This window comes from Tasmannia lanceolata, unplaced genomic scaffold, assembly GCF_043159265.1.
Source record: "Tasmannia lanceolata isolate RefF3 unplaced genomic scaffold, GAP_Taslan_0.1 ptg000011l, whole genome shotgun sequence".
Classification (NCBI taxonomy): domain Eukaryota; kingdom Viridiplantae; phylum Streptophyta; class Magnoliopsida; order Canellales; family Winteraceae; genus Tasmannia; species Tasmannia lanceolata.
The window spans coordinates 14,003,772-14,023,977 of NW_027518688.1; the positions used below are offsets into that span (position 1 = coordinate 14,003,772).

Sequence of the window (20,206 nt, forward strand, 5' to 3'; positions counted from 1 at the left end):
GTGGTTTCAGTGTCGGTCGATTTCGGTCGAAATTTAAAACCATGGGCAGTGGCCCATCTGATGGACGGTTTGGTTCATCCTATGGTACGGGCCATACCGTACATTTGTCTCCGCCCTGCTCAATTTTGCAAGGGTATATTTGTCATCCCAATCACTTCTTTGCCCCTGGAGAACATCCAAAAGTTATCACTTTCGTTCCCAACTTTTGCTTAAATTCTTTCTACATCCCATTGTATTTTGGGAAAAGCTCCCTGTGTATCCAATTTCTGATGGCTATTTTTGTCAATTCCAATGTCAATGACCCTTACATGTCCGTCCAAAGACTCCAAACGAAACCCTATTATCTGCCCGTTTGGCATCCGCTGGATTCCCTTCCTGAAAACTCCACTACTCTCAACCGCCTCGTTCTCACCACCTCTCCTGTCAAAGTCTCGTCACATGCTTTTGTTTTTTCTTCTCTCTTATGCCCTGCTCTGGGTATCGTTTTCTCTTTGAAAATAAATATATTTTATTTTTATTTTTCATTCATTAATGAAGGAGACTGGTAAGAATTATAAATAGATTCCGAACCGGGCTATTCTCCTTCCGGCAAACGAACCAAAGATGAGTTTTCTTGCTTCTTTTTGTTTTCCATTTTTTCCTTTTAAACTGATGGATTTTAATTAGGGATCCTGAGTTTTGTTTTGGTTTTTAGGATGACCAAATTTTAGGGGATTTCTTCAAACAGAGATTATTAATTCTTTTTTTTATAGGAGGATTTTGATTGTGCGTTTTTCTCTTCTAAAATAATTTTTCGGTTCTTTTTGACTTTTTCCTATCACAAATTTTGGTTCTGAATGTTCTTTTCTTCAGTTTCTCCGAACATGGTCTTTTATTTAAATAGATCTCTAGAGTCTTTCATCAATTTTTCGTTATGCCCTGCCAGTTGTCACCAAGCAAAACCTAAAAAAACATATTGCAACCCTTCATCTCCTTCCCAAACCCATTTCAAAGTAATGTGAGTTAGTATTTTATGAAATACCTCATCGGATGCCTGTCAGTGTTTTATGAAATCCCTCATTGGAATGTACACTTGGACATCGATGATTTCAGATTATACACCAAATCCACAGGTTGATTTTCACCAAAGCTCATTGTTGGGGCTTTTGGATTATTGGAAATTTTTTGGAAATGAAAAATATTTATAAAAGTTATGACTTATTTGTATGCACAGAAATGATAACTCGAACCGATCCTAATTTTTAATTAGAAAGAGTTTCAATGTATGATGATTTCCTCTAGATTAACTATAAACATATCATTTTCCTAAAAAATTGTGGGAAGAAAAAAGTTCTCAAAAAACAAAAATCTTGTCGACAATGTCTTTCTTGTAATCCAAACAGGGTCAAAATTCTCTAAGATTGACCAACCGCTGAACATTATGCATGCTTGCTGATATGCTTGGCCAAACTGATCATATCCGTGAGACAATGGATTTAATGCTATGTTTTTCTTCCCTTATGAAATTCAATATTAATGCGTCTCACATCAAAATTAGTTGAAAGTTTCGATATGAAAACTAACTGTTTGAACAAAATTTATCATTTTATAGAGTGCTTAAATGATATGTTTATCCTTTTCTTTGATTATACCTTATGCTTTCGTAGTAGCATCTATGAATTAACTTACTGGAAACAATTTTCAATAAGTAAAGGGCGTGTTCGCAGCCATAATTTAAATGGCTTCTGCCCATTTTGTAGGTGCTCGAATGCAACGCAATAAAATCCAAAAAAGGTAATTCTGCAATCTGCACACTAGACTCGCCAAGCCCATTTCTCCAAACTCTACGTTTAACATGTATAAAGGATGACATTCAAGCCATTTTTTTCCAAAAAAGGATGAGAATCTGAGGCACGACTAGGAGTTGCTTACTTTGATTATCATAGATCCATTTCTACCCGATTCTATAGGGGAGGATGACAAGTGTTGCCGTACACATCCAAAATCTTTTTAACAAAGGTGATTCTTCAAAAAATGGGTGGGAAAAATACCCCAATACCCTTCTGACATGATGACAGTAACGTCAATCATTATCTTAAAGTTAGATTTAATGCATTTGATCTTAGCTGTCATCGTTTTCATTCGTTTGAACATATGTTTGAACCCAAAAGGCGTTGGGTTCGTTTTAATCGTTGTCGTCTACAATAAGCAAAGACTGTTAGATCCTTGACAAATGAAAGTATTTTTATGTACTTAAGATTCCGGCGGCATACTCGATATGTTTGGAACACATATTTGAACCTAAAAAGTCCGACAGTGTACTTGATATTTCGGCGTCATTCTCGATATTCCGTCGGCTTACTTAATACGTTTGGAACACATGTTTGAACCCAGAACATCCGACAGGGTACTCGATATTCCGGCGGCGTACTCGATACATTTGGAACACATGTTTGAACACAAAAAATTCGACAGCGTACTTGATATTCTGGCAGCGTTCTCAGCCAAAAAAGACGTGAGAAATAATAAAATATTCAATAACGTAGCCGTTCTGAGCCAAAAGAGATGTGAGAAATAATAAAATATTCAATAACGTCGTCGTTGCATAAACTTGTCTTTTTGTGACTAATTACTCTGTCAATTTCTTTTACATGAGGACCTATTTTTGTTCTTAAAATATTTCATCACCTAAACTTAGCTTACATTTTACTCTCTTATTTTTTGAATGCACACAGTTTAGATGTAGGCTTTAATAGCATTGCCTTATGTTTGTTTTGTTTGTTCTCACAGTAAGCTTTATTTCACTTATCCGGAAAAGATCAAAGAGGAATGCTAGCGTCTTTTCCCAAAGGTGTTTTAAGTGCAGTTTTCTTGATGGGCTTATTTCATCAATGACATTGTAGAAATCAGAAGCTTTGACGACAAACAAGGATGCTTCATGAGTAGTAAAAACTCGCAATAATGGAAATGGGTGATTCTCAGACCAATTTGAAACAAATATAAAGATTCAGTAATAAATCTTCAGTTCTCCTTGAAAAATTAAATCCTATTAGGGCCCGTTTGGATGCCGAGAAGATTTTGATTTGGATTTCTCAAATTTGCAGCCCTTTTTGCATTGTAATTTGGATTTCTCACATTTCTAATTCAGCATCTGATAGTGAAAAAAATCAAATTTCTTTGCAGTGGAAATAAGAAATTGAAAATACATTTTAAAAAAAAAACACATTGTCCAATAAAATTCAGTGGGTTGCCTTAATCAACTCTTGTTTCGTTGAACACCTGAAGCAATGAATATATTGTTTTAAAAAAAATAATTGTCCAATAAAATTCTGACTGTTTTGAAGCGGCTCACAACCAATTGACATACCATTCCTCAAACTTGATATATTTATACGGAAATGAAATCACCGCTGCAATCTTTTGATATTCCGCGGAAGCTTATCGTCTTTTAGTATTTACTATTTAAATGGCTGTCAAAAGGTTATTACAGTTCCCCAAAAGCTCTAACAAACCCCTTAAATACTAAAGGACAATCTAAACGGTTGCACGTGCATTTTTACTAGTATAATATAAGTAGTAAAAACGTAATATAGGGATAACAAACGTGACCTAAGATTTTAGATACGTTCACCAGCCTCTTCAATGAAAAAGTGGGTGGCACATATTAAAGCAATAGGGCCCACCGGTGGGGGCCACCATATGTCTCTCATTAATCCGGAAAATAACAAGGATCGATCTCATCATGCAATGCTGGCCATTCATTTGTAACAAATGTCAGATTGTGAACGAATTTGGCTTTTATATTTCAAGTTCTATCTCTGGCTTCCATGTACATATAGAGATTTCCATAATATACAGTTCGTCTTTAGATCGGAGGGTCTGGATCATCCTATAGAAATGATTTTTTGGGCAACAATGATTTACGTTGTGGCCCATTATATGGACGGTTTGGATTATCCGTCCGTACATCACATTTTGAAAAAGACGGGGCTATAAGGGCTTACACCATATATAAAAAAACTCATGGAGAAGAGTGGAACCCATTTCTGAAGAGTAAGACTGAGCAGGAAACCGAACGAATAGCTTCTTGCCACATGACAAGTGACAAAAGGAAGACCTTAGGTTTAGCAGAATAAATAAAAAAATTAATTTTTTTGCAGGCACATTCTCATTGTTGGGCTTTCTCATTGGTCGTACTCTCGGTCCTCTAAGTACTGCGCTGCTCACTTCAGATGATGATACAAATGGGCCACAACGTTAATAGGTTGGGCCCCAAAAATCATTTCCAATGGATGATTCTGTGTTCTAACCCTTTGATCTATGAAGGCTTCCGTACCATCTATTATAGATCGGTGGGTTAGGATCATCACATGGAAAAGATTTTTGGGGCACAACCAAGTTACCTTGTGGCCCAACAAATGAACAGTTTGGATCATCCTATGAAGTGGGTGGGTGGTATTGTTTGGATCATCCTATGGGTTTGAGTTAAGTTGGTGAGACCCACCCCATGAACTGAGTATCTTGGTCTTTTTTACAAGGTAATTTTCATCTTTTTGCTTATAAGGACATTTTGGTCCTTTTACGAGTAAAAATAATGGCATGACCTGCTTTGCAAAATTCACTCAAATGTGAAAACTATTTGTATGCCGAAGCAAAGTAGAAGACTTCTTTCGGAAAATCCCCAAAATTATATGCATATATTTTAGAATTAAACATGATTATCTGCATATACTAGGTACAATAGATTTAGAAATCATGTGGTAAATGGCTTCCGAATAAGTCTCAATTGTTGGAAATTGTAGATCAAAATATTATGGTATTTTGCAAAGTAGTAACTTGGAAAGTAGTGTTTTGGAAAAGGGGCTGATGGATATTCCGCCCCGCCTAACAGATATCGTTAGGCTATACAAATGGGTGGAGGAGCCACCGTTACGTCCAAAAGGCTTAAAAGTTAACGATTTCTGTTAAGAGGGGGGGGGGGGGTATATCACTGCCCTTTGGAAAATGATAGTAGGGAAGTTTAAATCATGATGTAGCCTATTTAACCAATTAGCATCAAAATAAAAAGAAATATTATTATATTGGTCCAATAAAGCATTTCCCTAGAGATTAACAAATTAAATGCAAAAAATAATAATGATAATAATAATAATAAAGAAGTTAAAATATTGATGATGTCTATTTAACCAATTAACATAAAAAATAAGTAAAAATATTTTTATACAGGCCCAATAAAGCATTTCCCTACAGATTAATCAATTAAAGAAAAAAAAGCAGACCCAAAAAATAAAAAACAGAAAGATAGACACTGATTTTTGGGATAATGAAAAATTAATCTAAAAATAAATATACATGCATGTGTAATTCATACAACATTAGAAGGATACAGATTTGCAAGGAGCAAGTCAGCAGGATAGATGGAAAAGGAGGAGCCTATCTTGATGCCACAGCAGGAGAATTCTTCAGTTTGGGAACTTTAAAAGATGATGAGAATAATCTTGGCACCTCTACCATGGTTTCAGGTCCTCTCCTCTTTAAGCTTCTTTTACTTCCCTGTTGACAAAATGAACCCATTTAGAATACTTCCCATATACAAGCAATGTCTGCAATTTCATATTTGAATCATCCATCATAATGCATGTACAATAGCAAAAAGCACTACCAAACTAATGAACCCATTTAGAATACTTCCCATATACCAGCAATGTCTGCAATTTCATATTTGAATCATCCATCATAATGCATGTACAATAGCAAAAAGCACTACCAAACTAATGGGAGTTGAAAGTTGAAACCCACATACAAAGACATAATGAGTGCATTAGTTTCATAGCAGTAGTCTGAGGCATAACCAACAATCAGAATATAGAATCTATTTATTTCAATATGAACGCTCAGCTTTCAAAACATTAAAAATGTATATTAATGATTCAAACCCAACACAGTTTAGGAAGCTTGGGTGTTCAACCGACTTGCATTTTGGATCAAGGTTACAAGCAAATTGCACCAAACATGCAAGTCAGTTGTGTAAGGAGTATTCATATTTTGTTTTATGTCCTTGTTTGGGTGTGCAACCATCTTGAATCTTGGATCCAGTTTACAAATAAATTGCACCAAAAATGCAAGTGGGTTATGTTGGGCGTAGTCATATCTTGCTTATGTCCTTATTTCCTTGGTGTAAATGATTCAAACCCGACACAGTTTGAACAGTTTGTGTATGAAACCCACTTCCATTTTCAATCTAGTTTACAGAGTAGTCATATTTTGTTTATGTCATTGGTTCCTTTGTGCAAGTGTACCCTTGGGAATAGTCATATTTTGTTTCATGTACATGTTTCCTTTGTGTAAGCATATATTCTAGTATTTTCTTATAGATGGTTTCTGTTTCTGATAAGATGTTCAAAGGGAAGGTTTATTAGGCTAATGAGTCAATTTCTCTTTTCTTATTCAGTTTTTCACCATTCGGTATCAGAGCATCACATTATCGAGGGAGCTCCCAGAATTCGATCTGCTTGCCTAAATGAAAGTTGCAGGAAGCTTGTGTAATGTCAGCTTTTGTACAGGCTACAGAAACATCAGCAGGCAAGCCAGCCACATCTGATCAAGGTAAGAATGTACCAAATGAAAGCTCTTTGATTCAGGCATTAAGGTAATACTTGCTTGATTTTAAGAGCTGTTAAAAAGGCTGATTGAAGGGTCTTTTCGATTCTAAAAAATGAGAATCATAAAGTGAGATCTAAAGCTTCTTGCTAAGATCATTTGATAAAAGGCATTTTTCTGAATGAAATCTACTAGTTGTAACATTTTTTTAGCGAGTGATTGAATGGAACTGGTTACAGTGAATTTATGAGAAATGGAGGAGTTATAATTAATTTCATATTCGGGTCTATTTTGAACACACCCATTACCTATTTTGTTAGATTTTTTCTGTTTGGTGATTTATTTGCAAAATGTTGTCCAAGAAGCTGTTTTTTATGTTCATGATGTAAATGTTTTTTCGATTTCTAAGAAGTGTTGAGTAGGTCTTTTTTTTTGGAGAGGAGGCCGGGGGGGGGAAGATTTTTTCTCTTTAAGCTCTGCATGTATAAGAAATGCCATCATCAGGTACAGTGAATGATCCCAAGAAGTATCAGGCTCCAGAAAAGGTCCAATGGACACTCATGGTACACAAATCACACCTATGAGAGTTGGATGCCAAACATTTTCTAGAATGGACTTTGTTGAGAGAAAGAATTAGAGAAGAGAACGTGAGTTAGAGAGATGATCTCCCCCTCACTAATATATTTATTAATAATGGAGAAGCATAATTACATCTATGCCCTCAGATTTATTACATATATCCAACTATATCCAACACTCCTCGAATGTAGATACAAATATCATTACATGATACCATTCCTAGCTTGCTACAAATATCATTCAACTTTGACTTAGGCTTATTACATGATACCATGTTACCATGTATCATGTAATAAGGAAGGGGTTATGCAGAGATAAAGATGAGGATGAGGAAAGGGGTTAGGGTTGAGGAATGGAGAAGATGGAGGCTAAGGGGTTTTCCTAGGGATCAAAAACCCTAGGGCTCTGATACCATGTTGAGAGAAAGAATTAGAGAAGAGAAAGTGAGTTAGAGAGATGATCTCCCCCTCACTAATATATTTATTAATAATGGAGAAGCATAATTACATCTATGCCCTCAGGCTTATTACATATATCCAACTATATCCAACAGACTCAATGGAGAGAATGTTTATTGGCAACGAGGTTATCTTGTGATATGTGAATGGAAGATAACATAAGCTGAAGGAGATGATCCAAAGTATAGGGAGTGGGAAATGGAAAGTTTCCACAAATTAGTCAAGGATTGTTATTTCCTCAAACCATAGTTACTAGAAACTTCCTAGTTGGATGGGAAGCTCGCTTTTCCAAATCATCTAAAGCTTCTTCCTATTTACTATTTAGGTGACTGTTTTTCCTAACAGAGTGTTTTCTCCTCTTGATAATGTTGAATGAGCATATTTGAAAACGTGTATTTAAAAATTAGAAACTCATCTTAAGTTTCAATTTAAACTCATGTGAATCTTTCTCCAAAATTTGACATTAAATATAAGGGCCCGTTTGGATACCTCATATATTTGTATTTGGATTTGGAATTGAGTTTTGAATACAAAATAAATAGATCCGGCAGCTCATGTTGAGGTAGAGAGAAAGGGAAGGGGGTACTTCCTAGTGGAGGGGAGAGGTTCAGGAGCAAAGAGGGTGAAGGAAACTGCCAGATCTGCGGATTTCCAATTTCTTATTTGCATAGCATATTTGGAAATCTTATTTTTTTCACTGTCAGTTGCTGAATTGGAAATCCGAGAATTTGATCCGGATCCAAATTACAATGCAAAAAGGGCTGCAACTGTGAGAAATCCAAATCAAAATCTTCTCTGCATCCGAACGGGCCCTAAGTGAATAAAAGCTGATCATTCTTCTGAAAAATATAAGTGAATAAAACATGGAAAATGTTATCAGCACTACTCTATTTTGATGAGGGCACTCCTCACTTTATTCAAAGTACGGTATGGCCCGCACCATAGGATGATCCAAACCGTCCATTAGATGGGCCACAGTCTAAATAGGTTGTACCCCATAAATTATTTCCATAGGTTGATCCTAGCGCTCCAATCTATAGAAGGTTAGGATCAACCCTCTAACATTCAGATCGGAGGGTTAGGATCAACCTATGAAAATGATTTTTAAGGCACAACCTATTTAGGCTGTCGCCCATCTAATGGACGGTTTGGATCATCCTTTGGTGTGGGCCATACCGTAATTTTAATAAAGTGAGGAGTGCCCTCATCAAAATACAGTAGTGCTGATAACATTTCCCTAAAACAGGTGAAACTAAAAATGCCTAAAACATATAATTCTTTACTACTTCTAATCCTTACCTACACGAACCCTTCCTCCCTAACCTAATATAACCCTACTCTCTCTATATCCTTGCTCAAATCTAATGAAGCTTATTACATGTTTCATATTGACTTTCACTGAAGAATCCCACACGTTTTCTCTTTACGCTCTTTAGAGCTTTCCTTTCCTGCATTTTCTTTTACTAAACTGCTTACCCCGCTCGCTCCTCGTGCTCGCTTCCCACTTTGGCAACATTGCTTCAAAGTTCAAACTACGAAAGTTTGAAATGCAGTAACCCACCCAAACTTATTTGCAAGGAGAGGGCATTGGTCGGGTGTAACAGTTGCACTAACTGTTTTCCCACTGCAGACAGGGGAGAAGACTCTGGTAGATTATTTTGGTCCCCACGTAGTGTGGTGGTGGTGGTCGTAGTGGATCTTTTTCCAACATCACCAAATAACGTTTTCAACCATATAAGAGTTACAAACATAACCCTATATTCATCCTTGTCACTAGAACAAGCTACAACACTTTGCTCCATACTTTTCTACATAAACGTTCAATATCCAAAAATAGATCTCCTATCATCAGGGGAACCTGCCCAATCTGAATTCATATAGGCAAAGATGTCAAGATGTCCATTGTCTCTATACAAAATACTACAATTGGAGATGACTTTGAGGTATATGATTGACTGTTTTCATGTGTTAAGTCCGGAGAAGAGCGCATGAACTGACTAATGACACTAACAACATACGTCAGATCATGACGACTCATAATAAAATATATAAGCTTACCCACAATCTCCTAATATCTACTTGAACTGTCAAGAAGCTGACAAGCATCTACAAGTAGTCTGTGATTAACTTCCAAAGGTATGTCAATAGGCTTTACACCCAGATTACTATTTTCTTTCAGAAGATCTAGTGGATACGAAGTGGAATAATGGATGGTGACTGAATAAACTCAAAACAAGCAATAGGAGACTTATTATTCAACGCATCGAATGGAAAATGAATGATTAATGTGTAGTCAATATAAAATCACGCTTTCAGTTCTTTGCGGAGTGTGACCAACTTCTAACAAGTGATGATGTTTTTGCTTAGTTACATCATTCTGTTGCGAAGTATGAAAGATCAACGAGATGGAAATTTGATTCCACAAATCACGAGAGAGTTATTCACCTCCATTTTGAGTGAAGATATCTTGATGTTGCACCTAAATTGAGGAGTATGAAAGAGCAATGAGATGGAAATGCTTAGTTACACATTCTGTTGCGGAGTATGAAAGAGCAATGAGATGGAAATTTGATTCCATGATTCGACAAGAGAGTTATTCACCTCCCTTTTGAGTGAAAATATCTTGATGTTGCACCTAAATTGAGGTTAGACCCAGTTAAGAAAGATTTTGATGAGGTTTGGAACCTTTGGTTGACCTTTCCTTAAATAGACCCAGGTCAGCAACATAATAGTGAAAGGCAGAGCCAATCATAATGTAGTAAATGAAATGGTAATGAACAACAGAAGCTCACGTAATAAGAACATGAGAATCAAGGAGATAAATTCTTCCAGATTTGTACTCTCCATGAAAATCAAGGAGACACATTCTTCCAGTTTTGCACCCTCCACCGATCATCTTTCATCTTTAGGTCCTCGAATATATAACAAGAAGGGAAGAATGTTATGCAATAATTCAAACTTTTAGTTAGGGAACTAACAAAAAGAAGATTGGTAGGTAGATTAAGAACATGAAGACCATATTGAAAAGCTAGTGTAGATAAAAGGAAATGGTTAACTCATCAAAATTTTTAGCAAGGGACATTTTAAACACCCTAAGGATGAAAAGGTTGGCAACCTCAAAGTGAACCCGGAGGATCTAAGAAGAAGAATGAGTTCTATGGAAATCTATCGAAATAACTGACTGGTAAAGAGAAACTAAACGAGGAGAAGACATAACCAAGGCGCTGAATCTCTCGACGTATAAGTTTTTACTCAGATTGGAAACTTGCATTATATTAAACTCAGCAGACGACGAAGGAATTTCTGGTGTAGAAGTGCCATGAAAATCTCACACACTGGAGTAAGTACTAGCACTCTTGGGCCTTGGCGTTAGAATAATGCCTACCATCGAGATCCCAACATCACTCCCTGGTGTGATTGCACTTCTAATCTCTCACAACTCTACCTGTACCTCCAGAGTATCATAGTTTGAATTGTTACTTGTCCAACCATGACTTCTCTCTCTTCCTTCTGGTCCCCTAGGATCAGAAATCAGGGCAGAATTGTCACTCATTGGTGTAGAGGTATTCATTGGAATTATTCCAACTATGAGTATGTGAGTGAGTGTGTGCATTTTTGTTTTCCCGAATAAAATATTTTTATTGTTCAAGACCATTGCCGAAAAAAAAAAAAAAAGATGTTCTATTGAATCTGATAGTAGTTATTTGTAATCCAGGATTTTTTTGAATGGTTAGGAGCTTGAAAATCCCATATCCGGGAATCCACCGGAGACATTAGAGGATTGGACCCGGCCATGATAGATCACAATATACTACCCACACCATCCAAACAGCAACTAACAAATATAATTAAAACTAGGGATTTGCTAGCGTCCAATGCAGAAGGCATTTCGTGGATGGGCTGTTGCATGTGAGAGCAGCCACTTCGTGAATGAAGACAAAATCTGCTGAAAAGTGAGCCTGTGTGGCTCTCTCACATGCAACAGCCCATCAGCGAAATGCCTTCTGCGATGGACGCTAGCAAATCCCTTAAGACTAATAGTGCCCTAGAACACAGCTAGCACACAGGTTGCATTAAAAACCAATCACATGGATTTTGAAACATGGGGAGGGAGGAGGCAACTTAGAAGGGAGAGAATCAACACATCTCTCTCAAATCTGATCCAAACTCTACGAGATTAGATTTTTATAGTTCCTGCATATGAATTGACACTTCCTGGGAGAATAATTAAACTCAATAATTCATGTCCAGGTGGACTAGATCTAAAGATTTTTTTTTTTTTGAAATGGCGAAATATATTGATAAAGCAGAACCGAGATGGTCCTCGGAATACAAAGGGAAAGAAGAAACAAGAGAAAAACAAAAACAACATACAAAATACAATTAAGGCGGTAAATAATCGAACCACTCTAGACCCTGCCTAATGACCCCAGATTTAGCTTGACCATCAGCTTCTTCATTAGCTGATCTTCTATCAAGGGCAAAAGAAATCTCCAATCCTGACACCCAATCCGATATCTCCTCAATAAGGCTGAGAAATCTCCATGGAGGAGGAGCTTTACCAGCAAGCCATCTGATAAGATTGGATGAATCCCCTTCCACAATCACCTTATCCAAGACATGTCTTTCAATGTGAAGGATACCATAATACGCTGCATTTACTTCAGCCTCTGACGAATCAGAAATCCCATTCGGACCGGAGAACGCCCACTCCACAACACCTACATGATCCCTCATCAGGCCACCAAAACCTGAAGAACCCGGATTTCCAAAGGATGCTCCATCCACATTTAGCTTGCAGAAACCCACGGGCAGCGGAACCCACTTGAATTCCCTTTGGCCTTCTTAACCCCCTTCCATACAGATGAAATCCCATCTTTCCCACAAATCATAAGCCGACATGAATCTGAACATTGGAAGACTCTTCGCCCATTGAATAGATAGAGCAATAATCCTCTGATAAATACAGAAGGCTGAACAAGCTTTTTCATAAAAAACCCTACCATTTCTTTCTTTCCATACCGACCACCATAGAGCTAAAAGGCAAATTCTCCACAACACCTTCCCTTTCTTTTTCCAACGGACAAAATCCCAACATTCCAAAAGAATAGGGATTGATTGAGGGAAAACCCATTAGATACCAAATCTTACCAAGACTAAACCCCATATCACCCTTAATATTTTAGAATGCATAAACAAATGATCAATAGATTCTCCATCCTCCAGACATAACGGACAGTGATCAATCAACCATAAACCCCTTCTTCTCAAAAACTCAATGGTTTGGATACGCCTACTACTAACAGATCAACCAAAAAATGACACTCTAGGGGGGCACTGAAAGGACCAAACCTTAGCCACAAAAGAATCATCACTACCCGGAACAATCTTAGCATATACAGATTTCACAGAGAAGATTCCGGAGGAATTCCAAATCCAGATTCTTTTATCCTCACCGATTTCTTAATATAGCATTTCTTGATCACCTCAAACAAGGAAGATAGATCCTCTAATTCTCGTTAAAAAAAAATTCTTCTAAACCGTGGACACCAGATCACCTTTCTGATCCACTCTTTCAAAACAGTCGCACACAAAAGGATTCTTGTCTGCAGCCACTCTCAGTAAATCTGGAAATAGCGAACCCAATGGCTCATTTGCGCACCAAACATCATGCCAGAACCTGATACGCCTTCCAGAATACACTCTGAACTTGCAACCCGTTCTAAACACATTTCTAATGTGTAGGACATCCCTCCAAATCGTAACCCCACTTCCCTCGAAAGCATCATCCGATTCCTAGTTACTGACCACAAGTCAAACTCCATAACAAATTCCACAAAAAAGAAAAAACTACAATCCTCTAAAAAACCAGATCTATCCAACCAATCTGAAGGAATTTTTAGTACACCCCTCAAGGAATGGTGGCCATATGATTGATGATGTTAGCCATATGGCTGTACGGACATAGTGAGAACCCCTTGGATCTGGTTTACAGTTTTTTAAAGAAGAATAAAACTCAGTGTACCTTATCTTGATCTTATGATTCACCAGTAGGATTCGCTGTCTTGCTCTATTACCACGTGAAATATGAAAGAAGAAAAACAATGGAGAGGGAGAGAGAGGAAGGAGTAGAGAAAATTCATCAGCCCCTTTAATTAACATAAAAAGATACATATTACAAGGATGCCATTAGTGAGGGACTTAAGTGAAAACAAAATAGAAAGACACATAAAAGAAACACAACAAAACTATGGTGTACATGATATGGAAAATGATGGAGGATTTTAAAGCTAAATAACTATTGGATGGACTGGATTTGGAGAACATTGAAGATTAAAACCAACAAGAATTTAGACTATTGGTTCTAGTTTTTGAATGAGGACACCATATGATAATAAACATAAAAAGATACATATTACAAGGATGCCATTAGTGAGGGACTTAAGTGAAAACAAAATAGAAAGACACATAAAAGAAACACAACAAAACTATAGTGTACATGATATGGAAAATGATGGAGGATTTTAAAGCTAAATAACTATTGGATGGACTGGACTTGGAGAACATTGAAGATTAAAACCAACAAGAATTTAGACTATTGGTTCTAGTTTTTGAATGAGGACACCATATGATAATAAATCTTGGATTTTCTATAAGACAATACATGATAATAGGGTTGATATCATAGAGATCTGGAAATATTGTCCAATATACGATAATATGCCAAATACATAATTCTTGGGTCTCGGAGGTAGAAAACTTAGTTATGGAGTTCATGGTTCAAAATATTGGTATTGGTTACCATATCGACCAAAGATAAAAATGATATGTATTGACCAATTAGACGATATGTATCTGCCATATCGACCCCTAAATATCGTATCAGTCTAGACTAATAAGGATACATAGTGGCCAATATGGGCGATACAATACTGATATTTCCTTCCATTATGGCATTTTTCTACCATTCTTTTTTTTTTTTTACTAAGATTGGGCGAGCTCTATTAAAAAAAACAGACTGGGAAAACTTCCTATAAGTAACATTGTTTGGAATACATCCCAAACGATATGCATCACCAACTTGTATTGGGCTTGCAGCAATCTGAATCCCCTGTGTCAAATATGCTAAAAGATCCACCTGAATTGAGTGAATAACCTTATTGGGCCAGTATGGTGTCAAATTGGCTGTATCAACCAACTGATACCAACTGATATGAATCATAATAATATCATATACTGTTTTTTGAATCCATTCTGATATGAATCATATTAGGGCCAATATAATGTGATTTTTGGGTTTACCAAATTTTGGAGTTTTGTTTAGTGTTGCCAGAATTGATCTTGATATGGAATGTCAAAGAACTTTCTATGTTGTTAGGCCTTAGGTCCACTTCGCTTTTGTAAAGTATCTTTCTAGCTTTATGCTTTGACCTTTGGTGATTTTATCTTTCATGGATTCAAGACAATAAGGTTACACCAACATGATAACACGTTGACACTTGAATTAGAGGTTTTCAAGCAGTATCAGATGATAAAAGATGCAAGAAAAATGAGCTTTTTTAGCTTCTAATTCCAAAAGGAGCAGACAAAGAGAAACTAAAATTTTATGAATTATGTAGGTTGTATCCATCTTTTCTATATCATCTACTTTGGTACAATCAGAACCATCGTTATAACTACTCATAAATTATTCAATAGCTATTTATTTAAACAAAAGCATGTTACAACATTGAAACAAAAATAAGCAACAGACACCCCTATATGCACCAATAATCAACGGTGTGTCCCCCGAAAATCATATAGAAAACCGGCAATTTAAGACCTCTTAGCCATCACTTGAAAATGTTCAATAAACAGGAATTGTAGAATTAATCATATATTATGTGAAAGCAGATAATACCAATCTCTAATAAACATGTTAAAGAATAGACCTAAATAATTTCATGCACTAATCTATCTGGAACTTACCTTGTCCGTGCTCTTAGCCAGATCAGATGCTTGGAATCCATTTGAGTCTTTATTAACAAGATGTCTCTTTTGATTCTTGACATTGTCTTCACTTTTAAAGCTACGATTACTTGACCCCACCTTGGGACAACTTACCACTGGCGTCAAGGAAGCAATTCTTGAGCCTTTAAGCAACTCTAATTCTTTAACAAGTTTTGATGTTTCTTTAGTTCGTTTCTCCACATCCATCTCACGTTCAGCCAGGTCAGCTTTCAATTTAACAATGACGTCATCCTTTCTTTTGCTTGTAGACTTCAACTTCTCCATACTAAGTTGAAGTGTCTCTATAGTTTTGTTAGCCTGTTCAACTTCGTCACGCTTAGACTTCAAGATACTAATATAGTCACTTTCCATCTTTTTAAACTGATTCCATACGAAATTCCTCTCTGAAACAAGTGCAGAAACCTCAGTATTCTTCTCAGACGAAAGCTTTTTATTTGTGTGCTTTAGTTTTCTGATGTCTTCTCGTAAGATCTTGGAATTCCTATCCTCTTCCTTGGTATTTCCCACTGTCTTCAATTCACCATCTCCACCCTTTCCTTTGTCAATCTCTTTAACTGTTTCTTCAGATTTTTCCTATTAAATCAATACAAAGCAATAAAAATCAGGCGCTATGATCAATGGAGAAAGATTCCGGAAGGACGTCAGCATTCACAATCAAAGAGATATCATACCTTCTGTTCTGAATATTTGTGGCTCAAGAAATCAAGCACCCGTTGCATATCCCCCAAATCACTCTTCGAGCTATCTGCTCGGTGCAGTATGGGGAAAAAGAATTATTAAGTTAATTAACTAACGGCATTAACTCAAAACCCATATAAAAAATATATTCAAATACTGTAAAAGGCTATCAATGAGATGGACGGCTTTATAAGGCACACTATCTTAGTTAGACATGAGGATCATTTATGGAGAACGACAAAAAATCACGTCTTTTTCCTTCTCCGTCTTGCTACATTCCCATTTCTGTGATATTCCTACAAAAAGACTAACCCAATAAAATCTGCAGTCTACGGAAGAAACAATAAGCAGTTTCCTACTTTTCCTTGCACAAATTGTTGAAAAGTACAGTGCTGTCTTTTTTTTATTGAATACTGGTAAAATTTATAAATAAATGGGCAGAACCAAATGACGGAGGTGGTCAAGTACAAGTTAAAAGCAAGGAATGCGGAGAAGAAGGGAAGAATACAACCAGGAGATCCATCAGCAGCACTAGTATAAAAGGGTTCCGAAGTGAAAACCAATGAAAGCTTTTTTATAAACAATCAAAAGCATCAACTGATCAAAGAACTGATAAGAAATCTAAACAAAAATCAGAAATGAAGCATCAATGAATCCCATTAATGCCATTCAAAGTGGATGACATCACAATAATGTCATAAAAATACAAGTTTGCCTTTCATAGTGGATGATACACCTACCAATTACACGGCAGTTGTGGTAACTTAACAATGCTAGAAAATTTTTATTTTTCTCAAAGTAAAAGGTAAGGAAAATGCACCAAATTTTGTAGCAGATGTTATAGTGGCCTGAATAGTGCTACAAACTGATGGTTAGAACAACATTGGGAGTGCCGTAGGCCAGTCACTTTTTTTTTGGCATGGTGAAAAGCCCGTCGCATATTTTTACATGAACATTTTTGTTTTCTTGTTTTCTTTCTTCTCAGGTTGAATGGTGCTTGAAATTATATTTGCCAGAGAAGAAGAGCAAGACCCAAACACAATATAATGGTTCTTGAGGGCTCTTATCCAATGGATTTAAAAAGGGCCCTCTGAGAACTCAATTATACAAATACAAACATGACAACTGATAATACAAGGAAAATCAAAAGACCCAGATGAAGAAAAGCAAAGGAAAAGTAACACCAAAGGCAAAATATAACAAATAATAGAAAAAACCCAAAACTTTTAAGATGAAATCCGGACCCTCTGACAACTCAATTATACAAGAAGAACCATGACAACTGATAAAACAACGAAAAACCAAAAGACCCAGATGAAGAAAAGGCTAGAAAAAGTAACTCCAAAAGAAAAACACCAAAAATAACAGAAAAACCCTAAAATTATAAGATGAAACCCGGATCCTCTGACAACTCAATTATACAAAAACAACCATGACAACTGCTAATACAGAGAAAAACCAAAAGACCCAGATGAAGAAAAGGAAAGAAAAGTAACACCAAAAGCAACATATAAAAAATAACATAAAAAAAAACCTAAAATTTTAAGATTAAATCCAGACCTGATCTCAGCTTATAGAGAAAAGCTTCCTTCTTCTTCATTCCAACCATGAGTTCTGCCTTAGCCGACTCGAGCACACGACCTAAATCCGCCTCAGAGAAGGCCATTTCCATCTGAATTGAAAATTGACAACAGAAAATAAAAAGAATCAAAACCCTAACCCTAAAACTGTAAGGACGAAACCAAACCCTAAATTACAAAATCACATAGAAAAGCTCTTTTCCATTAAAGGGGTTTTTCTCCACGAGGATAGGTTTGAAAACCCTAAATTACAAAATCCCATAGAAAAGCTCTTTTTCCATTAAAAGGGTTTTCTCCTCGAGGCTAGGTTTGAAAACCCTAAAACCCTAACGACCAAAACCAAACCCTAAATTACAAAATCACATAGAAAAGCTCTTTTTCCATTAAAGGGGTTTTCTCCTCGAGGATAGGTTTGAAAACCCTAAATTACAAAATCCCGTAGAAAAGCTCTTTTTCAATTAAAGGGTTTTCTCCTCGAGGCTAGGTTTGAAAACCCTAAAACCCTAACGACCAAAACCAAACCCTAAATTACAAAATCACATAGAAAAGCTCTTTTTCATGAAATGAGTTTTCGCCTTGAGGATGGGTTTACCTGAGAGAGATGATCTTTGAGAAGAAGGACGTCCGAGACCCATCGTTCGTGTTGGATTTGGATCCGATCTTCTAGAATCTTCCGCTCAACGGCTAGGGTTACGAGTTGGGTTTGTTGGGATTTTAAAAGGTGGACTAGGCTATTGAATATTTTCTTCCATTGAAGAGAATCACTAGCCATTGCAAGAGAGAGAGAGAGAGAGAGAGAGAGAGAGATTTCTGAAGGCTGAAATTCAAATTGAAAGGGCAACGGTTGTGTCCTGGGGAAAAGGGAAGTATTAACTGTTGTCTGGGGACGGAAATAAAAAGGATGGTTCGTGGAGAAAAGTGGAATTTTGCCATGGGAAATGATAAATTCGCACCCCCTGTAGGATAATTCGCACCTATTTTGTGTCTTTATAGGATAATTCCCACAACTCTACTATCAAGAGACTGTATTTTTAAAAGTTTTTTGGTAGGAGAGCTAAAAGGGTGCTACCTCATCTGACAAGTAGAATGGTGGGCAAGTAGTGTTCTGGATTTTTGGCTTCTTTTTACAACTAAACGTGGCATGACACCAACCTTACTAGTTAAGTCATCAAAAATGTACAGCCAAACTAGAAAAATGGGAATATGGAATGGAGAAATTATATGATGAAGTGAGAATTTATCATCTCCCTTCTGACATTTGTGGAGAAAAGGGAATTTTGCCATTTTAATTTTTCTCAGACTAGAGGAAAAGTAACGGTTAGGATCAATTGTCAAATGTCAGTTTTTGGGCCCCACATGAGGACGTGAATAAGGGTGTGAATTTTGGCTCGGGCTCGGAAGCTCGCTCCAGCTCGGCTCGAATCTTTAACGAGCCGAGCCCGATTTAGGCCAGGCTCGGCTCAGCTCGTTAAGGCTCGTTAAAAATTTAATATATTTAAATATATATTATATATTAATATATACACTAAAAGAGTTGTCCAGGGAGTGAAAGGGGGAGGCAAAATATGTCACTTCATTTTTGGAATCCCATTTGTTACTTGGACCACCCCCCATAGTGTAAAAAAAGTAGTCAAATTACACTAAATAGGGCTGTCCATGGAAGATGAGGGGTGTGAACTTAATATAACCCGAGCTCGGTAAGGCTCGCGAGCTTGGCCGAGCCTGACCGAGCCGAGCCGAGCCCAAGCCTGGTTCGAGCCCGAGCCCAGCCTGAGCCGAGCTTTTGAGCTTAACGAGCCGAGCCGAGCTTTTGAGCTTAACGAGCCGAGCCGAGCCTGGCCAAGCTCGGCTCGGCTCGGCTCGTTTACACTCCTAGACGTGAATGAGTAGTGAGCCGTTGATGGTGTAGACCATCATAGCATGATTAACGGACATTCCATCCGGATAATAGAATTTTACAAACATCAGCGGCTTAGATTTTCTTCATCGAGGTCATCGCAAAAGAAAGAAAGACCTTGCCCTTCTAAAGAAGGAAAATGATATATTCTTCACTCTTTCTTACTCGGGCCACCCCTTGTAGTGTAAAAGACTAAAAGCGTAGTCATACATGTACAGTGTGAAAGTGAACTGAGCGAGTGACCTACAAATGTTTAATATTAAAATGGGGTTTTTGCCAAAAGAGAATTGGGAAACGATATATCCGCCCCTTTTTTTTGGGTAACGAAGGGTGTCCCCACCCCCTTCGGGGCTAGGACTATTTCCCTATGGATGCGCGTAATCACCCGGAAACCACGCGCATCGGGTAAGCAAGGCATTCGAACG

General features: G+C 37.1%; 1 protein-coding gene across 1 annotated transcript; it reads right to left on the reverse strand.

Moving 5' to 3' along the window:
• Positions 1–5,125: 5,125 nt before the first annotated feature.
• LOC143886161 (uncharacterized) lies at positions 5,126–18,814 on the reverse strand. The gene is made up of 5 exons (XM_077390115.1): positions 18,477–18,814; positions 17,865–17,976; positions 16,298–16,371; positions 15,585–16,199; positions 5,126–5,532 (listed from the first exon to the last, which is right to left on the reverse strand). Exons 1-5 carry the CDS (start codon positions 18,654–18,656, stop codon positions 5,413–5,415), a joined length of 1,101 nt encoding a protein of 366 aa, XP_077246230.1. The 5' UTR covers positions 18,657–18,814; the 3' UTR covers positions 5,126–5,412.
• Between the last annotated feature and the right edge of the window lie 1,392 nt (positions 18,815–20,206).